This window comes from Bactrocera oleae, chromosome 5, assembly GCF_042242935.1.
Source record: "Bactrocera oleae isolate idBacOlea1 chromosome 5, idBacOlea1, whole genome shotgun sequence".
NCBI classification, from domain to species: domain Eukaryota; kingdom Metazoa; phylum Arthropoda; class Insecta; order Diptera; family Tephritidae; genus Bactrocera; species Bactrocera oleae.
The window spans coordinates 27,561,821-27,583,425 of NC_091539.1; the positions used below are offsets into that span (position 1 = coordinate 27,561,821).

The following is a 21,605-nucleotide window of genomic DNA, read 5'->3' on the forward strand; positions in this document are numbered from 1 at the left end:
ATATAGTGTTTAATCTATTGTTATATACAGTGGCAATCAAAACCGTATAATATACAGTGGGGAGCAAACACATATACAAATGTGCACCAGTATACCACAGTACCTATACACCGAACAGGAAAGGAGTCATAGCAAGGATTCAATTACAGTGAAAGAGAGCAGCACCTAGGGTCCAACTTTTCAGACCCGGACGGACGGAATTATATAAGTATTATAAATAAGTATTTTATATATTATATTAAGCCATTTATTATTTATTAATTATGCCTAAATTAAGTAGAAAATCTGTATTTCTAAGTCGTCTTCAGAATAGAAGACGTATGCGAGTCCTTCGTGCAAACTTTTTATATAGAGATAGTGAGCAGTCACAAGGTAATTGTAGATTAGATTCCAATGTACGTCTGTCCGAACAAATTATCAATACAAATCAACATAGAACCAGGCAAATAAGAAATATTCGAGGTCATAGATCTCGGCGCGAAGACGAGGTTCGATCTGTTGAGCAAATGAGAAATACTGTTCAACATAGAACAAGACGGCAAGATCCACAAATTCGCTCTGAAGATCAAATAAGAAATACTCGAGGTCGTAGGTCTCGTCGAGAAAATCCGGAGGTACGTTATGATGAGCAAAGTAGGAACACTAGGGATCATAGAGAATTTCGCGCAAAAAATCCTGAGTATAGGAATTTAGAGCGCATTAGTGATCAAATGCAAAGAGAAAATGCAAGAAGAAATCCTGAAATAAGGAGAGAGGAGCGTGATAGAGAAACACAACGTCGACAGCTTAGTAGGAGGGATATGAGGGAAGAAATTTTGAATCAGAGACGTCTTAGACAAAGTCAAGTTCGCCTTTGTAGACATAACACGGTCAATAGGCAAATTGAAAACGAAAAACAGTCCCAACGAATCCGATTAACGAGAGAAAATAATGTTATAGAAAATGATTATAGTGGCAATTTAACAGATTTCAAAAACATTTATTTCCAAAATATAAATAAGGGCCCTACTGAAATATGTATTTGCTGCGGCGGATTATGGTTTTCACACCAAGTTCGCAAATTAAATTTCGAAACTATTGCGCAAGGTCACCCATTCGCTGCATCCGCCTTCTATTTAATGCAAAAATTTCGCTCGGAAGATGGAAATTACAAGTTTTGTGCTACTTTGTTGATGCGAGATTAAAACAAATTTTCAAAACAGACAGCCTCTTCGGTTTTGGACCACCTTTTGGAGATAGGTGGATATTCTCTCCAAATCCCAATGATGCATACAGCACTTTAATTGGTTCCCCTTTGTGGGAGTTATTTAAATACTTTGAATTAACAGAAATAATGAGACAACGGGAGGATCAGGCCTTTGCAATTGCATTAAACCATATGGCATCTGGTACTATGACAAATGAGGACATATCACTCATTGAAACTCGAGTAGTTAATTTCGAAGAAGTTCCCGATGATGCCATACATTTATTTTGGTCCAATGAAGAGACAAATAATTTCAATGCCCTTAAGCTCAGTCGAATCCCAACAGAAGCTATCCTTTCAATTGCGAAAGACTCAGTTAAAGGAATTGGTATAAGTGAAAATGAGAATATTTTGGAAAGAGTTAAACTTTTCAAAACTGAAACGTAGGGACTGCCCTATAAATTGACACTAAAAACCTCCGCCAAATATATGATTACAGTGAATATAAACACGAGTGATGGCTTGGTTAATGGGGCAGCTGGACAACTTATGCAAATTGATTTTCATTGTTCTTTTCCAACAATTCTGTGGATTAAATTTTTGGAACATTCTGTTGGTTTGATAGCACGATCAAAAAAGCCTCATCCTCTAGAAAGTTCTTGGACACCAATTGAAAATATTATAAAATCTTTTCAATATAAAAGAAATGAACAAATTTCAATTGAAAGAAATCAGTTTCCAGTTGTTCCGGCTGAGGGAATAACTATTCATAAAAGTCAGGGTGCCACATATAATAAAGTTGTAGTTCATACTCGACCCAGAATGCCTAGAGTCGCTTGTAGTCGAGCTACTTCTGCAGAAGGTCTATTCATCATAGGAAATTTTATTCCTCCTAACAAATTTTCTGAATCGGATCCTGTATTTAAGGAGCTGAGTAAATTGAACACAAATAAAGCTCAGACAACAAGTTTCAGTTTTATGAATTCCCGAACATCAGGACATCAAATTTTATTCCATAATGTTCAGAGTCTTTATGCTCACATTAATTATATAAAAAGCGACTGTTTGATGCTATCTTCAGATATTTTATGTTTTGTAGAAACTTGGAGTTATCCGTGCGAAAATTTTGATATACCAGGATTTACTCCAATTAACGAGCTGAGGATAGATAGCACGGAAACAAGCAACAGAAATAAACGGGGCATTATAATATATGCAAAGCATAGTATTGCTAGCTCTATAGAACCAAAGGCTGTAAAGAAAATTTATTCAGGCCGCAAAGTTTTAGAAGCGTTTTGTTTAAATGTTTGAGTATTAATATTCTGGTTCTATACAGAAATTCAGCTTTCTCTGTCAAACATTTAATTGTAGAACTTCAAGAAGTTCTTACTTCTGAATTATGCAATCAAAATGTGCTAATTGTTGGAGATTTCAACATTTGTTTAATGTCTACAGGGAATTCAATAGGAAATCTGCTCCAAGAAAAAAACTTTAGTTCCTGTTTGGTGTAGAATATTCAACTACACCTGCCAGTACACAAATTGATTGGGCATTTTCAAACATGGATCCTTCCCATGTTAATGCAATTACTTTTGAGACAGTACACAGCTATCGTGACAGTATTTGTGTCTCTATTTCCAACTAAAGTTTTCAGACTTATTGCAATAGTTCTTCATTTTTTTTCAAATATATATTAAGAAATGGTTTAGCAATTTTGACAGTAGTTTTTAAGAAAAATATGTAAATAATCTAATTAAGAAAATTTAAATTATATGTATAATTTGTTATTATATAAAACATTATTGTATAAATATATGATAGAAATTAAATAGTATAAGGAGAAAAGAAATATAATTTGGATATATGTATAAGAATCTATATAAAAATTATGTTTAATATTGTAAATATTATATACAAATTAATATAATAATATAATTTTTAAAGTTGTTAATATTTATTATTTTTAAGCTAAACATGTATAATAATATCGATAAAATAAATAAAAAATGTTATTCATTGTCTGTCCGTTTGTGCAAGCAGTAACTTGAGTAAAAATTGAGATACTTTATGAAACTTGGTACACATGTTTTTTGATACCGTAAGATGGTTGGTGTTGCAGATGGGCGTAATCGGACCACTGTCACGCCCACAAAACGTTATTAATCAAAAACAAATAAATTGCCATAACTAAGCTTCACAACAAGATACAAGACTCTTATTTGGTATACACGATCACATTAGGGAGGGGCATCTGCAGTTTAAATCGTGGTCCCGCCCCCCAATAGGTTAAATGTGCATATCTCCTATACCACTGAAGCCATAATAAAAAAAATTCACTGGGAACAAATGTTTTTAGCATCTCTATCGACGGTGTGAAAATGAGTGAAATCGGGTGACAACCCCGCCCACTCCCCATATAACGGTACTGTTAAAAACTACTAAAAGCGCGATAAATCAAGCACTAAACAAGCCAGAGACATTAAATTTTTATCTCTGGGATGATATGAGATGACTTTATAGGAACCACGTTCAAAATTTGTCAGTGGGCGTGGAACCGCCCACTTTAAGGTGAAACCCCATATCTTGATATCTGCTTAACCGATTTCAACCAAATTCGGTACATAATATTATTCTCATATTTATATATTATAGTACTAAAATGGCCGAAATCGGATTACAACCACGCCTATTTCCCATATAACAGCATTTTAAATTCCATCTGATGTTTTCACTTTCCAGTATGCAAATCAAGCAACAATGATTATAACGTTTAAAGTATACCACTTTGTGACCAAAAATTGTCTAAATCGAATCAAAACTGTTCAAGCCCCTAGGTACTGAATATGTGGACCCCAGTGCTTATAGCTGACTTTTTACCGAAATATCGGTCAACATAGAACAAGGCGTCAAGATCCACAAAGAAATCTAAAACGAGTATATCATTTGACTTTGCGAGAGTATAAAATGTTCGGTTACATCCGAACTTAGCCCTTCCTTACTTGTTTTATGTTTCTGATGTCCATCGAATGTGTTGGTCTGCAAATTGAATCCGTGCTGCTAGGCTTTTATTTGTATGAAAAGGATTTGGGGCTGTATGCTATTTAATTATTATCCGTTAAAAGTCGGTTAATAGTAAGGATACTTGGATTTAAACTAAGTTCATCCTTTTTTTTTAAGTTTTATTTTAAGCATCGTAACTTGGCTTCCGATAATATTAGTACTACCTTGTATGTTTTTTCACTTAAAATTTCTGGATGAATTCATGTTGCTTTCTACAATTTAAATAAATAAAGGAATTAATAAAAAATAGAGTTGAAGGTACTTTTGCATCACTTACGTCACAATGAACAACTAAGTTTTCATTCTACGCTACTTTTAAATGAGCGCTCCTATTATTTTGAGAATCTAAAAACAACACTTATTTGTGATATTCGGGAATTATCGAGAACAAAAAAAGTCAAAAGCCTAAACAACGCGACCTAACGATTTGCACTCAAATTCAAATAAATTAGATGAAAAAAGAACACAAAAAAATATAACTACAACAGCGAATAGAAGTAGGCATGTATGTATGTACATATGTATACCACAGCATCTCCATTATTTTGATAACAAGTGTATTTAAGTGATTTAATGTCAGGTAGAACAAAGAACAGTATGTCCAAAATCCCATACAATTGCAAATAAATTAGAAAACAGCCGATTTTAATCTCACAAGTAACTAACCAAAAAGTTCAGTTCAGATTGAACTTTTGATGAGATCTTTGACATAATTTGTCCATTAATTGTTGGCAAAAAGAAAATAAATAAAATCGCTCTGACTATAAACTCATTCAAATGGCCTCCACGACTTCTTTTGCAGGAACGAATTGGATGAACCCTATTTTCGAGTACTTTTTCCACTAAATCAAGCCGTATGTCAAAATTGACTTCTAAGGCTGGAAGAGAGTCTGGTTTATTGCTAAAGACCAATGACTTCAAATTACTCCACAAGAAGTAGTCTAATCGTGTTAAATCACAACTTCTTGGAGGCCATTCAATGTCACGATTTCTTGAAATTATCGAATCAAATGTTGTCAAGATTAACTTCTTCCAATTGCGACCATAAAAAGTTAGTTATCATCGATCTATACCGCTCTCCATTGACAGTAACCAGCTTCATTTCGAAAGAGCTACGGCCCGTTGATTCCACCAGACCAAAAACCACACCAAACTGTCCATTTAGGAAAATTTGGAAATTTGTACCAAAAAATTTGTTTTTTTGTTCAAAGTCTGTCAAAAATACAAATTTTAATTTTTTTTTCGTCAAATAACGAGATTTATCCATGAACTAACGAAATATTTTTAGTTTTTTTGATTTTAGATGAACCAATAATGAGTTGTTCACGGCAAGAGCATTTTATTTTGAGACTTCAAAGGAAATGAAACGGCTAAGTTTTCGGAATTTTCAAATAAAAATTTCATAATATACTGTTAAATATGTATCTTTGATATTCTCAATTGTTTAAATGAAATATATGATTGTATATATTAAAAAAATAGTAAAAATAAACTTTTTTTGAACCTCTTAAACGTACCTAACCCCATAACACACTCTTTACTCCGCGGTAGAAGAGGGGTATCATACATACAATGTGTTTATAACCGATTGCATTCGTTATTACTGCTGGTGTATTAGGTTTGTACTTCGTGATAAAGGTGAAAGAAAGTGAAGTATAATTGGTGGAGGTCCTCTACCATTTTCTCTTATTGTTTACATAAGCAGGTGCTAGCATATCTGGAAAATATATGCCTAAAACCTTTAAGCCACAATTCATCTAATCCTAATTAAATTATCTTCTTTTGAGTATTCTGTACTACTTAAGTACCCTGGAGACGGTCAAATAATTACGTTAAGCATTGTGTGAGTGAAGTCTCGTACGCAAGCGTTCAAATAAACAAGTTAATCATTATTTTATATTTGCACTCACATCGTTCGGTTGTCATGTCATCTTTGGAAAACGATTTACTTTTATTAGGGTCTGCTGCAATTTTATGGGGGAAAAATAACTGTATGTAATTTCTAAAATTCCTTAATACTGGTGGCGGCAATAATAAACTTACATTCAGTGAGAATTAAAGCATTCTGATTTTTTTAAATTTATATACAATTTTTAAAACTATCTTAACTAATTAAATATATGTGTTGGCACCAACGCACATGTTTATATTTGAACATACTCCAGAGCGACAAAAGTGACTGCTGGAAAGGTGACCGCATCTTGTATTCGTGTCGTGTTCGTTAACTAAGTGTCATTGTAGCCGGTACATAATCTTCTTCTTCTTTTTCATTTACTTCATCTTCGTGTTTCAAAAGGGGTTCGATTACTTCTTCTCCGTTCTCATCTTCAAGCGCTTCAAAATGTGAGGCTGTTGGAGGAGAAAAACGCCATTGGATTTCCCCTCTTGATTCCATTTTTTTTTGTGTTTTTTGAGGGAGTAGTAAAATTTTCCATTTGTGTTTCTATTTCAAGATACTCTGGTGTACCTTCATTCGAATTCTCTTTTTCTTCTTTTACTTCTGCTGTTTCATCCGATTCGGTTGGTTCTTCCTCAGTTTCAGAAGATAGATAGAAAATTGGAACGTTTTTAAATATTTTTGATTCCAAATCATAGCGGTAATAAATTTCGGGCTGTTCTTCTATAATATATTCTTCCAACATCACATCCCGTTGCAGAGACCGGTAAGTAATTTCGGGATCTTCTTCTTGTAATCTTTTTTTACAATTTTCAAGCTCCTGAAAACATTCCGCAACAATTACAAAATACAAATTCTTAACTTTCAGAGAGAATTCTGTTAGGTACTTTGTGTGAAAGAAATACAATTTCCAAAGTTTGATGTGATCACTTTTAATTATTCTTTCATTGCTGAGATCATCCATAACTTTTCTGAGGTGTTCAATTTTCCTCTTGAAAATGGAGATTTTGCCATTCAACACGGTATCCGTTTCTAATCGGGCGTTTGCCTTGGTTTCATCATTTTTAAAACGGCTTATATGATGAAATTATACTGCGGGAATATACACCTGTCTTATTGTTTTTTTTAATTTGCCTATAGTTTATCAGGGCTTTTTTATGCATGGTTTGTAAATACAGGTCTGGTTCTTTTTTTATATAGGTATATATCTTATTTTGGCCGAGTTCTTTATTTATGCTCGAAGGACCAATGTTATATATGGCCTGTATGCCTATCAAAAGGACTTTTAATTATTGGTTTGTTAGAGCAAATTATGTATATAGTCTGTTTGCTTCTCAAGCAGGACTTCTTATTTTTATATTGCTTGCATTTTTTTTAATGACAAGGCTTATTTTGACTGAACTCTTTATCCGGCTCAAAGGACCAAAGTTAGTAACTGTATGTAATTTTAAATAATTAAGTTCATTAAATTTTATCATCACCCCAACAAAATATTTTATATCATAAAAATTAAGCAAATCCAAAAATGTAAATAATATTATATAATATTGTGACGAATATAGATGATAGAACAAAATCGAATGAACGATAAACTGCCAGAAGCAACTAGTTACCGAATTCGTAGTTGCCAGAATGTTCTAGAAGCAATGTTTTGTTACAGATTTACTATATAAGGGCTGCCGGATTGTGCAGCAAACACAGTTCTAGTTAAAGTGATGTCGTGATAAGAGCAATTAAGCTATAAGTAAGAAGTTGTAAGCTTGAATAACGAGCAATAAGTGTTAAGTTGTTGGAATTAGAAATAAAGATAAGTGTGTAGCCATTAAATTGGGACTTTTATTTAACAATCCAGTGATCGAACTCAAGAGTGAGTTACAGGTAGACGATTTATCGAGAAATCCGTTACAATTGGTGTCAGAAGTGGGATTGTCAAATAAATTCCCAAGGAGATAATTATTTAAAAATGGCCAAGTTTAACGATCTGAAGATTCCACAACTGAAAAAGGAGCTGGAACAACGTGGTTTGGCGACAAATGGATTAAAAACTGAATTACAATCACGGTTGAGAGAGGCCATGGAGGCGGAAAACATTAATGTTGAGGAATATGTCTTTCACATGGCATTAGAAGAAGAGACAACAAAGATAGAAGAAAAGGAAGAGGCTCAATGCTCGTCAAAGATGGTGGACATGAACATGCTTTTTTCTGCAATATCGCAGACGGGGACGCAAATGTCGACACAATTTAAAGAGCAGGATACACGTATGTCTCAGATGTCAACGCAAATGTCGACACAATTTAAAGAGCAGGATACACGTATGTCTCAGATGTCAACGCAGTTAGAAACGCGATTGTCAACGCATTTGGAAGAGCTGTTCGCAGCGCAACATGCACGTTTTTCAGCACAGTTGTCAGCACCGAAAGAGCTCGACGTGCATATGTCAGCGCAGGTATCCTCACAGTTGGAAGAGGAGGAAGCATGTGAACCAGGATCTTCACAGTATGAAGAGCAAGAAGTTTGTATACCAGCAAAAGTGTCTTCGCAGTCGGAAGAACTGAACGGGCGCATGCCAGCGCAGGTGTCCTCACAGTCGGAAGAGGAGGAAGCGTGTGTACCAGTACAAGGGTCCTCACAGTCGAAAGAGCGGGAACTGCGTATGTCAGGGCAGGTGTTCTCACAGTTGCAAGAGGAGGAAGCGTGTGTACCAGTACAAGGGTCCTCACAGTCGAAAGAGCTGGAACTGCGTATGTCAGGGCAGGTGTTCTCACAGTTGCAAGAGGAGGAAGCGTGTGAACCAGTAAAAGGTTCCTCACAGTTAGAAGAGCAAGAAGCTTGGATACCAGCACAAGTGTCCTTACAGTTGGAAGAGCAGGAAGCGTGTATACCATCACAGGTGGAAGATCAGCATAAAAATGAACCTGAAACGGATGACTCTGTGCAAGAAGATCCAGAATTGGAAGGTGCATTACATAAGGTGGAGTTGAACCAATGTACAACGATTGGAGAAATAACTACAAGAAGGCCAGTCACAAAATCATATTGGACAGAACGGAGCAGTTTAAAGTTAGTGTATGGCTGCTTGCATCGAGTATGGAAAAGCGAAAATGGGCAATCCTTCCGAGTACTTATGGTTGTTCCAAGGGTTGGAATTCCTGATGTTCTTAACGTGCAGTACAAATGTCCAAGAGGAGGGCACTTGAGAGACATGAAATCCTTGGAGCATTTGAAGCAAAGGTTTTATTGGACTGGTTGTCAATCAGCTATAGGAAGGATTGCGAAATATGCTGAGAACATTGTAGCTAAAGGATCAAGGTCCAGGAGTCATGGGCAGATGAAACAGCACAATTCGCGTGCGCCAGTTGAGAAAATAGGCGTGTATGAAGATGGTCCATTCCCAACCAATAAATTAGGAAATAATCATGTTTTGGTAGTCAAGGACCATTTCAATGAATGGCCACAAGTATACACAATTCCTAACCAAGAGACTGAACCAGTGGCGGAGGCATTCATCAACAAGTGGGTAACGAGATTCGGTGTTCCAATGGAGTTACGTTCTGATCAAGAATGGAATCTCAAGTCAGCTTTAAGTCAAGGGATGTACCAGAAACTGAGTATCCGGAAAACGGATGGAATTAACTCCAAGCAGAGAAGAACGGCTAACGATGTCAGCACCAGCCTAGAAGACGAGATGGGGGACATAAAAGCTTTGTGTTTGGTATCGCAAATATGTCTAATCGGGACGATCAGACTTAGGTGGAGGGCAGTGTGACGAATATAGATGATAGAACAAAATCGAATGAACGATAAACTGCCAGAAGCAACTAGTTACCGAATTCGTAGTTGCCAGAATGTTCTAGAAGCAATGTTTTGTCACAGATTTACTATCTAAGGGCTGCCGGATTGTGCAGCAAACACAGTTCTAGTTAAAGTGTTGTCGTGATAAGAGCAATTAAGCTATAAGTAAGAAGTTGTAGCAATAAGTGTTGTTGGAATTAGAAATAAAGATAAGTGTGTAGCCATTAAATTGGGACTTTTATTTAACAATCCAGTGATCGAACTCAAGAGTGAGTTACAGGTAGACGATTTATCGAGAAATCCGTTACAATATATAAAGATTTATGGAATCGATCTTTTAATGAAAATAATGGACTTTTTAGACTTGACTTGAACATCTCACGAAACGATTAAAATCGATTCTCACTCGATGACTTCGACTTTTTTTAAACAGTTGTTATCGTATAGTGAAATTTGTTAAAAGTTGCTCAAGTTGTCTTTCTTGCACTTGTTTGCGTTGTACGAGAAACTGAAATACTGTTGGCTGATTGGATCATAAAAATATCATCGCTGGTATTCTTGGTAACCATTTTAAATAAGTATAACCGAGGCAAATATCATTTCCATATAATTTTAATCTGTGTGTACCCTTAGTGACCAGAAATCAAATTTTAATTATAATTGTATTGTTATGGCTCCTAGTTTTATCTGGAATTATTGTTCCAAAACCGACCATGGCAATAAAGTAAAGTGTAATATATGTAAAAAAATAATTTCTATTTTATAAGAGCACATCAACTATGATGAAGCACCTGCAATCATCTCCTAAAATTAATGCTCCTTCAAACAAAGATACTCCGTCACGGAAAATAGCAAACGGTGGAGAACATGATTTAGTGATTCAACCTAAAACGGTAATTAGTTATATTTACTTAAATTGGTGATTTTATTTAAAATTTATCAAAAGATTCTAAGATTATTTCTATTGGTTAATTTTTTTTCTTGTGAAAAAGTAGAGTTTTTTTTCTTTCCAGGCTTTGATAGCTATTGAATCATCTGCTTCTCATTCATCAGTTTCTATAGAAAATAAAAGCACTCTTTCTTTTCAGTCAACTTCCTCACTCTATCTTAATATTCATCAGGGGCATCTTGATCGCTGTATAAATAATGCTACTGCTTTTGCCGGTATTCATTAATTTAATTTTTGGACTTTAGTTGAAGAAATAATTTATTGACTATTATTTTATTTGTCACTTATCAGTTGGACGTTGGAAACATAACCAAGTAACAACAGCTCTTGTTCGCATGATCGCTATTGATAATATGCCTTTATCAACTAAAGGAAGAGCAGGATTCAAAGCGCTTGTTAACAAAATTCAGCCATTGTATTTGGTTGCCACACGAACCGACATTGACAGCAGCGATGATTCAAAAATACCAGGACTTATCTAATAAAGTTAAGGTCGAGATTCAACAAGCTAAGTCTGTTTGCTTAACGACAGATATTTGGACACAGCATCATACGATGAATAGTTATCTCGGTTTGACAGTCCACTACTTGAAAGGCTAGTCAATTATCATCATAACAAACGATTCTATAAAATTTTATATCATTCATTCATCTGTAATTTTTATTAGGAGTTGAAATAAAAACCGTTAAGCTAGTAGCTTATCATATGGAAGAGCGTAAAACGATTGAAAATTTGAGGTCTAAATTAATAGAAATATGTTATGGCATTTCGTGTATTGGACATGGCATCAACAATATTGTGCAAAGACTTATTGACACAAATGTAACCCCACCAGCATCAGTATCGATGATTCAGTAATTGAAAAATTGTAAAGTCAAAAGTCGACTTTTTCTCGCTGTTTCTATCCCTACCACTGAAGTCACACTTGATACGGGTTGCCTACTAATATTTTACTACTAAAAATGCTTCAAATCTGCTACAGTGTGTTGCCGTGTTAATTAGTACGTTGCTTGGATTATTATTATGTTGTTTATGGATTGTACCCGATCGTTTATATATAATTTGGTTTAAGGTGATTATTTCGACTTATATTGTTAATGTAATCACTATCCATGAAGTGAACCTGACTTTATATACATGTGTTTTCTAGTTATATTTGTTATGAAAAGTAGTTTGATTTAGAACTGTTTATACTATACGGGTAAATATAGGCCTCCTGGGGAACCGAACACCCATAAAAGATCGATAACACGCCTACATTGCATCCTCAGATGTGGTGAGGAAAAACAATAAATATGCAATATATTTGTTTCGAAAATATTTTGGATAGTTCCTGTGTCAAAAAAGGCAGATTTCGACCAGGTGATCTCACACATAGGAAAACAGCTGTTTCGTTTGTTCATGATCCATGAAAATGTGCTTGCGATCCAACCGCTGGACAATAGTCAACAGCTTAGAAGACGCAAAAAATACTACTCACTAGACTTCTCTTTTGATTGATTAATCTCAGACTTTAAACATTAATCTGTATTAATATAAAATTAATATTATTATACCAGATTCATCATATTTGTACACAAATATAGTTTATCACTTTATGGTTAGACAACTTATAAATAAAATTAAAATTAATAGGTCAGCAATCCATTGCAAAGTTCTTGTATTTTCTGCTGCACCGTGCATAATAATGATGAGATGGCGCTAATAGCAGAGATAAGGAGATGCCCAACTCGTCTCTCACTGGAAATGAGAGCGCAATTGATAAACGTCAAAACCTACTGAACTCAAGCAACTGTCAAAGTTCAGTAGGTCTGACGTTTAGCAATTGGAAAAAGAGGGACGGCCAGATTAAAATCCTACAGAAAAATATGTAAACAGAGAGATTTGTGCTGCTGTTGAAGATCACTAACAAAAATTAGAAAACAATGAAAATGAAAGAAAACGCGAAATTGAAATGTATGTGATGATATCTTTTGTGATGTCATGCTAAGTGGTATTGATTTTCAATTGAAAATTTTTAAAAACATTTATTAATTGAGAGCTAATACATTTATTCTTTTGATTCCGTATTGAAAGTTCAAAGATCAATTGTTTAATAAATCACAAAATCACAAAAAAAAGAGTATAAAAAGTTTCTGCATATGTTTAACGGATACATGTATAATAATATATAATCTTAATAAATGATGGGTATTTTAATTTAAATTCCCAAAAATTATTATTTTGTACCATCTGGCTACAATGGAAAATGTTATAAAAAACGCTAATTTTGAGGCGCTCTCACACTGGAAAGAGTTGGGCATCCCATTATCCCTGCTAATAGTCTACGTACGACTCATATAATCGCCAATGAGTTGCTTTCCAGCTCATGCTCGCCGAGAAAACCTGTTTTTGATGTCCTGTGTAATTGTGTGACTCTCTTCCATCTATTATATTATATTTCCATAGTTTTGAAAGTATATATTCCAGCATTGTTTACTTCTAATATTTGTTTTCATTTTTGATCGACATTTTAGTGCTTGAATTTCTTAAAATAAATTTTAGCTCCTTATCTGCGCATTTTAGTGCTTAGTCGCTCAATTCCATATAGAATGGTTGGGTCAAGTGTATTGTGGCATTATACCATAGTATATTTAGTATATGTATATGCCAGACAGGCTGAAAACATAATTTAATTTCTATAAGACGTTTTGTGGTTAGATCTCAAAAATTGATTCACTACATACAACATTTTAGTTGTCAAATTGTCGTATTTACCCAGGTGCAACAATAATTCGTAAGTGGTTATCTAAATTCCGAAAGTCCATATGAACATCGAAGACGATGAACCCAATTGACAAAATGATTTTGGAAGATTGTAAAATGGAAGGTGTTGGACATATCGTTCACGAATATCCCGATCGAGCTCACAATCTACCGATTTATACGCTGAAGTTTCTGGTTTTGTTATAAACAAAGGATCCAAGGTAAACAAGTTTTTAATTTTCAATTGAAACCATGCTTATATCATATTTCTTTTTCATGACATTAGATTTTTGACATCGATAGGCATACTACAAGTATATACTACGTATTATCATACAATATGTCTCGATTCCTTTTACTCTCGTAGGACCTGTTAGCAGAGTAAAAATATAATACTTTGAAGCACCGGAAATCAAGAATACAGAGTCCATTAGGAAAAATATAAAAATTGCATATAACTATTTATTTCTTTATACATACGAACACATGCATTTATTTTTTTTTGTTAAAGTGATGTACAAAATACAACTAAAAAAATATAGTCCTCTAGGACTGGTATCGGGGTCCGACGCAGACACCCTCCTCGCCTTCAGCCAGGAGACGATTAAGAGTGTTCCCGGATGTAACAATGATAGTACACCGGTGGAGACAGCAGCAAACACAGCGGGTACCAAACAATGTACCCCAAGCACAAACGAAAAACAGCCACCTCCAAACCAGCCATTAGTACCAACCAAAATGCAGTGGCTGCAAAATAAGAAAAGGAAAGGAAGAAGTCCTTGAATCAAGTTAGGAAAATCCGGAAATAGAGGGCAGTCTTTATACTTAGTAATATTGCCAAGCATCAGGCTGCCGACACCTCAGTTGATAGTGGAGGAATATGAAAGTTTCTTGAAAATAAAACAAACAGAACGTCCCGTCGAAACCAGTACGCAGGTAAGTTTCCCCGAAAAGGAATCGCTCTCAGAATGAAGAGACGGAAACTCTGCTCCAAAAACCCAAACAAAAGCAGAACAATACAACAACAACAAGGTACATCAGTGATGTGGTCAGAGACAGCATGCAGATGGGTGTCATAGACGCGAACTCCTCACCGAACACCATACAGGAGAGATGAATGGAGATCGACGTCAGATTGTCGGACCAAGCCTCCCTCGATTTTCTGACGGATAGTGTGGCTGACTAAGCGATGCCTTCGTAATCCTCAAACTGAGGCTTATATCCGCCAAGCATATCCCAAGGAGGCCTCGTGCTCGCATCCTGTGGTACATCAAGCTGCAAAACAGGTCTGTATATGGTATAGACGACTGCTCAATGAGGAAAAACCCAACAAAACCAGCAAATCAATATTAATGGCCATATGCGAGGAGTCGATAAAAGCTCTATCGGAAGCTGACCACAAAATCAGCTTCGATATCCGCAAGGCCAGGATGGAAATCTTCCAAGGCTACAAAGCGGCTGACGAAGTTGACACAGAAGAGGTCGACGACGACAGTAGGATATACATTTTTGTTTTTGCATTTTGAACTTAAGAATAAAAGAAGATAGAAGTACATGTAAAAAAATTGTACTGAATTACCTATTTTTATTGTGACTTTATTGGCTATGTGTATGTACCACAGTGGAAAAGGTGGAGGAAGAAAGAGTATCTTTATGGTTTCTTCTTACATGACCCACGACCAGGACTTAAGACTAACAAAGAAGAACAGTAAGGAGGACATTCCAATAGGATGTGACGCCAACGCGAAGCACACCATATAGGAAAGCTCCAACACAAACACCAGCGGTAAGTCGTTCTTTCAGAATATATAAGTACTAAATAGCAATTTAAAAATTTGTGATAGGGGCGATATGCTAATTTTTATTTTCCCAAGCTCGGTAAATTTTGCGGGTTGGGAAGAAGCCTTGGACCTAACGATATCAGCAGAAACAGATTGCCTGGTCGTTGATGACTGGAGAGTGCCCGAGGAACTTCTGGATATTCTTCAACATTCGCGAGAAATCCAATACTCCCCTCCAATATCGAAACGCTAGAAGAACAGCATGGGATAAGCTTACCAAGGTAGCAACAAAAAGCTTAGTAAATAGCAAATATCAAAATAAAATCAATAATATTCAAGAATTAGGTGAAGAGGAGGAAAAGTTAGAAATTAACAGTTCTCTAAAAGAGGAAATCGCCTCCTTGGTGGAACATTGACCCTATGCAGAAGCTAAGGAGCCAATGGTTTAAAGGTTAGAAAAGATATACATAAGACCAGCATCCAACTATTCTACATACCGAGAAGCTGGAAAATAGTTAAAGTGGTGCTTTTACTAAAACCGGATATAAGAACACACGATAACGTAAAAGATTTTAGACCAATAAGCCTCATCTCCTTCATGCTAGAGGTTTTAAAAAGGCTAACGGATATATGTACACCTAAAAGCAATCCCGGGGGAGACGTTATCGAATGTACAACATGCCATGCGCGCTAAAAACGATTAAAAGAGAGTTTTATATGAATTTCGAACAAATTGCTGACAGTATATGGAGCACAACAACAAGATAAAAATTATTTCCATAAAACCACACTTTTAAAAGTATACTTGGAACGTTGGCAAAATAATTTACTCGAGTATAGGTGTTTATTTCCAGCTTTGTTTGTACGCCAACTACCCACTCGCCCTCACCATCTATACGCTCAGTTGTTTGACTAGTTTTGTATAAATGTATATACATATGAAAGTATACCGGCGTTGCCAACTACCAACTCATAAGTCACAGAGTTTCTTCAAAAAACGCTTTGTTTCTTTTATCATTTTAAAAATTAGATTAATAGATTTTTAATTATTATGTCCGAAAACTTTCTGGTTTCATGGTACAACATGTTGCTACAGAGTATAATGAACGATTTTAAGATCAAAAATTCGTTTAATACCATCGATCAACCACCGTATTCACCGGATTTGGCCCCATGCGACTTCTTTGTGTTTCCAAAACTCAAGTTATTACTCCGTGGAACCCGTTTCGACTCAATTAAAGCCGTAAAAGAAAATTCGCAGAGGGAACAGAAGGCGATCCGCTACAAGGCATGTTTCGATGATTACAAAAAATGGTGGCATACATTAATCGCTTCAGAAGAAGCATATTTTGAATGCGATAAAATAAATATTGATGAAGATTAAAAATTTTTCGTTTTATTAACAATTTCTGGAAACTGTCTGATTTTATATATTCGTTCGAAGTAGACTTTAAACATACAGGATCCTCCATTTGTCAGATACGTAATCAAGAATTTTTGAAAATAGGTGATGTTCAGCCTGTTGTAAGCTTAAAACATTGGTAATTCATTTAGAACATGTAGACTATAGAGCATATAGAAGAATATGGGTATATACAGACTGCCTCAATAAGTTAAATAGCTTGAACGCAGGCTCTAGGGAAACGGATCACTTCACTGGGAGAGTTACATGCCCGGTACACAAAAAAGTGGCGCAAACCCTAAAATGAAGATGAGATTTATACAACGTAATCTACACCACCGTCAAGCAGTACAGGACCTTCCTAAGTCCTATAGTTAGTCCTTGAAAAGCAGATCGATTTGATCTTGCTCAGCGAACCATACAAAACCGGTGAAGGTGCACTCAAGAAATAAAGCGGCTATAAGGAAATGTAACCCTAACTCTCCGCAGCTGGAAAACGCACACCTTTCAAATGGCATTTTTCGAGCAACAGTTCGCGATATTAATACAAGTATCTATAGTTGATATTTGCCTCCTAGCATCAATGATGAAGAATTTGAACATCATCGACCATCTAGTGACTGATGCCCGAAGTAAAACTAATTTGGTAATAGCCGGCGATTTTAATGCCTCGGCTATTGAATGGGGATGCAAAATAACAAATAATAAGGGCAAAACTTTACTAAAAGTTTTTGCATCATTCAACAAAGGTGGACGGCACTCAGTGATAGATTTGACTTCCGTAGAAGCAAACCTAGTAACGGAAGATGCTGCTCTTGTAATCGCGGGCTTACACCCATTAGATCTCTTGGCCAATGAGATTAAAAAGCCTGTAACGGACTTATCATCCTAAGAGAAAATTATCGAGCAGAGATTACAAAAGCTTGAAGAGCTGGCAAAGACGGAGGGAAGTCAGTCGAAATGGAGGTTGGACGTTCCGGATGATTTCCAACATTGACTTATGGCTGAAAAGACCACAGAGGTGCGGCCAAGTAAATGCAACTGGTAACTGAATGCATTGAGATTACTATAAAAGTATGAACATTGCTCAAAGGGGGATCAGTACATGGCGATAGGAGGTTTATTTCGGATTAAAGTTCCACATTGACATTGGATTCAGTCTTGTAGATGATCCATTCACAAAGCAGCAACAAGATTTGATAGTTTTGAGTTTCATGCAAAAGAGATCTGAATACCGCATTCTAAGCGAATTATAAAGTGTGTTATTAACAAAATTTATTATTTTTTTTATTCAAATAACTTTAAAGTGTTGAATTAAAATATCATTTTTACAGAAAATTTAGAAATGGGTGCCGCTTTAAATCAAGGGTTTCGTATTCCAAATACGGGATTAAATATTGAAAAAATAATTTAATCACAAGCATATAATTAAGAATTAAAAAGATAAATTGTTTTAGAAGTAAAACTTTTTCGCATTTCCGTACATCTTGTTCAAATAATTACTGTATGTAAACTAGAGCTCGCGCGGAACCATCATCTTCAATACTCTAAAGCATTGGTCGGCGCACTTACGCATTCAAACTAAAAAATAAAATTTATTTACAAGTACAAGTACAATTATTTGAAAGTTACATCAAAATAGTAATCACATTATGGTCTCCAATAACAGGGTAGCCAGCGATCTGTTGCGGTCGACACGAACATAAATCCCCACTCGCCCATACATATGTGTATGGATATAATATCAGCCACCCCGCCGTAGTAAAGCATAAATTATTGTTGTTACTTCATTAGTAACGGCATTTTCTATTCTGAGGAGTGGCGTTTGGTTCTCTGTTGGTGAGTGAACTGTGTGGGAGACCCGTGCGTTTGACAGCGGCGCAGAGTCAGCTGTGGCAGCGATAGTGACAGAGGCAAAAAATTATAGTGTTTCATGCAAGAAATAGAAATTACTCATTATAACAAGTAAAGCGTCGTTTTACGCCACAGTTATGCTTCAATTAAAGTTCAAAAATTGGCGTTGTCCCTAAAGGGACACCTGAAGCATATGTCATCGTCGACGATGGTGGCCGATTTTTGAATTTTACTGATATTTAACTTTTTTTTCTTTCGCTTTTGCTTTCTCCGTCGCGGTTTTTGTTTACGCGAATCATTTACGAGCGTATACATACTCCCTGAACCATATATAGGGTGCGGAAGAAATATAACCACCGATAATTTTTTTACTACACAATAAAACTTTTATCAAAAAGAACTACCTTAGTAGGAACTATTCGGGCGAATAAGAAGGAATTACTAGCATTTCAGTTGGCAGAGGACCGAGGAGGTTTACACCGAATACCACGAATACAGTACACGACCAAAAAAAAAAAAGATGAAAAGTACGGCGAAAACTTCAGCAGATTCCACTACAATTTCTGAAAGTCGAATCGTGTTAAATTGGATATTGCAAAAAAAAATAAAACCATAAATATTTGTTCTACATGTAAAAAATATGTTTGTGGAAAATGCTTACGGGAAAGACCCTCCATCTGTAAAAAGTGCGACAACGAATAAATCTTATTTTAGTTTGAATAAGGATAATTACATACATATGTAAATTACTAAAGTAACATACATATACATGTATGTATAATTTTTCAGTTTCGAGCCTTCTTTCTAAAAATGTACTCCTAAAGTCCGAAAAATAAATGTTTTTTAATAATTTTATGATAATTATTTGGTGTTAATTGTTTATGCTAAATTCTGTATTAATTACATTCAGCTGGAAAAGACTGTTTATTTCAAAAGCGGTCATTTGACCGCCATCGGTAGAAATAGGTATATATAATATGTCGGTAGGTTTAGTGTTAATTAACAAAAGTGTCGCATTTGGAGTGATAATAATTAACAAGCCATTCTTAAGACCGTTCCATCCTCAAAAAGTCACCCTTTGGTGTGCGTTATGGGCAGTGGGAATCATTGCTCCATATTTCTTCAAAAATGAAGGCGGTCAATGGGAAACGCCATATAATTGGAAGATGTTGATGTGGACGACATTTGGTTCCAACAAGACGCTACATGCCACACAGACAACGAAACTATCAATTTATTAAAAGAATCTTTAAGTGAGCGCATTATCTCTCGTCCTGTGCCTTTGGCGTGGCGCCAAGAAGTGGTCGAAAATTGGGTCTCTCGGCTGGAATGTATTAGAGCCAGCCGCACCTGTCACTTGCCTGTTTTTTAAAACATAATAGTAAACCCTTATCTTTATAATAAAACTAAATTCTTAGTCATAACATTATATACTATGTGTTTTATTTCTTCTTGAAAGCCACATGTCTTACCTACACATACGGTAGTTCCGCAGGGAAACACAGGTCTGAGAGCAAGGGGTGGTAATTTACCACGTATGCGCTGTACAGTTTATATTGTACAGTTAATCGGGCATAATTGTTGGTACGGGCTAATAATATCTGTGAAAGCTTTACACCCACCTTTGGCGTATCCATATAAAAATAAAAAATTCTAAAAATAAAAAATTAATAAAACAAAAAACGTTATTTTCCGGCTTCTCATATTATACAATATATTATTCTTACCAGCACTGTCTTTACTTCTGTTCGCTAACGAATTCCAATCATAGATAAAATGATCCGAAACTCCTCGTTTTGCTTTCTGAGAGAGCTCATGAACTTTCAGTGCTGCCAAGAAAACCACGAATTCATGAGCTACTGAACAGATGACAACCAAAACAATGAACTGCCAGATAAAATCCCGTTAAAAATAACTGACAAAATCAATTCATTATTTTTCATAAGAAAGTTTAATGCTGAAGCAGCAATAGTTAATGTGATATTGTTTTTCATAAAATTAAAAATATTTGTATAAGTGTGTATATATAAAATAAAATTGATAAGTATGTTATTAAAGCCGTAGCAAATATATGTACCCAATTATATAAAGTTTTCCTAACAAATTATAGGAAAATGCTTAAATGTAAATATCGGTGTGTGGCTGGGTGCGTAGGAGCGCGACGGTTTTTCAATTTCCCTATTTGTAACATAATTTAGAAAATAGAATTTTAATATTTAATAAATTCAATTTAATATATTGTTTTGAGTAGCGTAGATGTAAATAGTACTTTAATTATAAAATATAAATGTAATTAAATGAAACGAGAGTAGAAAGTATCGTAAATACTAATAAATGTTGCAATATTAGTTTTATTTAGTAGATTTTTATTTTCAAATATAGTATAATAAGTAAAGTTATTAAGGTTTAAGGTATATTTGTTTGCATTTAAGTATACTCTTTGGATGCAACGACTGGGTGTAGGAGATACAATCAAAATATTTGTATGCCTGTGACCGTCACTTCTCTGATGAAGTGAAGTATTTGAAGAGACTGTCACCAACTGCGGTTCCAGACCTAAATTTACCTCCTACACCCAGTTTTCAGGTAGAATTTGTGAAGCCTAATTCGACTATTGAATTAAGCATATCAGGTTTTGAACCCAAAATAGTCGAGAACCCCTCAAGTTCGGGCGACCTATTATTACTAGCGTCTGTAGCCGAAGACGCACAACCACAGGAAATAGGAGTTTTGGAAAATATTTCCATGGGCGATATTATATTAGAAAAAGGATGTCAAACTAGTTTTAGCTTGACATCCTTCGCAAGAAAAATTTAAAAGGTAATGGAGGAAAACGCAAGTTTGAGGGTTAAATTAGAAGAAAAAGATCAGGAGATTAGTTATTTAAAATTTCAAATGAAAGGAATGTCAAAGAAAATAAATATTATATATAAAA

At 35.2% G+C, this 21,605-nt stretch overlaps 1 protein-coding gene and 1 long non-coding RNA gene across 6 annotated transcripts; one reads left to right on the plus strand and one right to left on the minus strand.

Moving 5' to 3' along the window:
• The first annotated feature begins 3,602 nt into the window (after positions 1 to 3,602).
• On the plus strand, positions 3,603 to 11,473 carry LOC106620343 (apoptotic chromatin condensation inducer in the nucleus). 4 transcript variants are annotated; one of them, XM_070110592.1, is made up of 4 exons: positions 3,603 to 10,557; positions 10,706 to 10,831; positions 11,027 to 11,102; positions 11,179 to 11,473. In XM_070110592.1, exon 1 carries the CDS (start codon positions 8,107 to 8,109, stop codon positions 9,910 to 9,912), a length of 1,806 nt encoding a protein of 601 aa, XP_069966693.1. In that variant the 5' UTR covers positions 3,603 to 8,106; the 3' UTR covers positions 9,913 to 10,557; positions 10,706 to 10,831; positions 11,027 to 11,102; positions 11,179 to 11,473. The 4 variants fall into 4 exon arrangements, with proteins under 4 accessions (XP_069966693.1, XP_014094287.2, XP_036232579.2 ...); XM_014238812.3 differs by having other exon boundaries at positions 3,603 to 10,499; XM_036376686.2 differs by having other exon boundaries at positions 3,603 to 10,490.
• A 2,615-nt stretch (positions 11,474 to 14,088) lies between these two features.
• On the minus strand, positions 14,089 to 20,551 carry LOC118683563 (uncharacterized). 2 transcript variants are annotated; one of them, XR_011396716.1, is made up of 3 exons: positions 20,398 to 20,543; positions 20,143 to 20,323; positions 14,089 to 14,380 (listed from the first exon to the last, which is right to left on the minus strand). It is a non-coding gene; the product is annotated as an uncharacterized lncRNA (long non-coding RNA). The 2 variants fall into 2 exon arrangements; XR_011396715.1 differs by lacking the exon at positions 14,089 to 14,380 and having other exon boundaries at positions 20,082 to 20,323; positions 20,398 to 20,551.
• Positions 20,552 to 21,605: the final 1,054 nt, after the last annotated feature.